At 47.4% G+C, this 1,682-nt stretch overlaps 1 protein-coding gene across 3 annotated transcripts in view; it reads right to left on the bottom strand.

Annotated features, from left to right (window-relative positions):
* Positions 1–1,682, bottom strand: part of KNG1 (kininogen 1) — a 39,754-nt gene that overhangs the window by 31,580 nt on the left and 6,492 nt on the right. For all 3 annotated transcript variants that reach the window (XM_006171461.3, XM_006171460.3, XM_006171462.3), the window contains exon 2: positions 1,282–1,392. In XM_006171461.3, coding sequence (XP_006171523.1) covers positions 1,282–1,392 — 111 coding nt within the window. The remainder of the gene's footprint in view (positions 1–1,281; positions 1,393–1,682) is intronic.

The raw sequence follows: 1,682 nt of genomic DNA on the forward strand, positions 1-1,682 counted from the left end.
GTGTTCTGACAGGGTGTCGGTGTTCTGACAGGGTGTTGGTGTTCTGATAGGGTGTTGTTGTCAGTGTTCAGACAGGGTGTCGGTGTCTTGACAGGGTGTCGGTGTTTCGACAGGGTGTCGGTGTTCTGATAGGGTGTCGTTGTTGGTGTTCAGATAGGGTGTCGGTGTTCTGACAGGGTGTCGGTGTTCTGACATGAAAGAGACGCTTGCTCCTGAGGCAGACACCATCTGCAATCACTCTTAGGGCAAAACGACCAGCTTTCGTGTGCCAAGCACATGTTAGACATGTGGTCAAGACAGCCATTGTTAGCAAGGTCATTTGCATAACTTATCTCATTCATCCCTCATTAGCCTAATAAAGTGATGATTATTTCCCTTTTATAGGGGCGAGCACCAGTTCAGAGAGGTCAAGCCACTTTCCCTCTATCACACAGCTATGTGGGGGCAGAGTCGAGACTTGCACTCAGGCCCGTGCAGTCGGAGCACTCATGCGTCCCCTCACCAGCCCTTCAGCTGGGCCCATGCCTTGCTCTGCTGTAGGTCTGCGGTCTCACCACCATGCTCAGGCTGGTCACTAGACTTTGTTCTCATGGGAGGGTCCTATCCCTGTTTAATGGCTGCCTCTCCATGATATGCAAGAACACAGAGTTCAAGTACTGGAATTTTCTATGCAGCTGAGGGTATAGATGCATCCTTCCAAAACAGTCACGTGCTTACTGGAGAGACAGAGACAGAATCAGAAAGTGAAAAATCACCCCCCGGGGCGATGGCCATGCTGCAATCCCTTCTCCTCCATTCTCCTCTCAGGATTTTGGGCATGCAAGCACACATGCCTGGTGTGACTTTCAAGCCACTGGGTCTGGGACTCGAACTGTGGGTGACCATGTAGGAGTTCAGCAATGTGACCATTATGCCATCCGCTGGTCCCAGGTCAACCATATTAATCATCTCTTTACAAATCAAATCTTCTGGCAGGCTAGAGCCAGCACGTGGCATGGAGATTAAAGCAGCTGGCTCCCATGTGACCAGCAGCGCAGCTTGAGTCCAGGACCAGCGGCTTAAAAACGCTGCAGGCCCGTGTGTGTGCATGCCTACAGTCTAGAGAATGGAAACGGAGAAGGGATTATAGTGTGGCTATCTGCCCTGGGGGTTTCTTCCTTACTTTTCCCCCCTCTCTCTCTGTCTCCTCTGAGCACATGCACCCTCTAGCAAATAAATAAATACATAAATTCTGGCAAGTCTGACAGAAAGCTGGAGGCTTGGGAATTGAAATATACTTACCGCTTCTGACACATCCTTGTAGTCACAGTCCTGCCAGATTTTGTTACTTTGCACAGGACAGTCACCCTCCTTGATTTGGTACTTGAGAGAATAAAATATGTCCGAGCCAATCTGCAAAAAGCAAATAAAGATTTTCAGGGTTCATCCCACTAATCCAGAAGCAAATACTTTGAATCGGTTCTGGCACAGTTGCTTTCATTCAACAAGGGCAAAGCATTCATTAAAATTTAAATACATTTTAATAAATGTTCTAAATATTTACTGGGAAGAGTGTTCATAATACACCTGCATGTGGATTGGTTCAGGTTACAAAACAGTATCTATATTATTAGCCCACTCTTGTAAAATCTGATTTAAAAAATCTGGAAAGGGGCCAGCCTATGGCTTTGTGGGTTTGGGTT

This window comes from Tupaia chinensis, unplaced genomic scaffold (assembly GCF_000334495.1).
Source record: "Tupaia chinensis unplaced genomic scaffold, TupChi_1.0 Scaffold149658_1, whole genome shotgun sequence".
Taxonomy (NCBI): domain Eukaryota; kingdom Metazoa; phylum Chordata; class Mammalia; order Scandentia; family Tupaiidae; genus Tupaia; species Tupaia belangeri.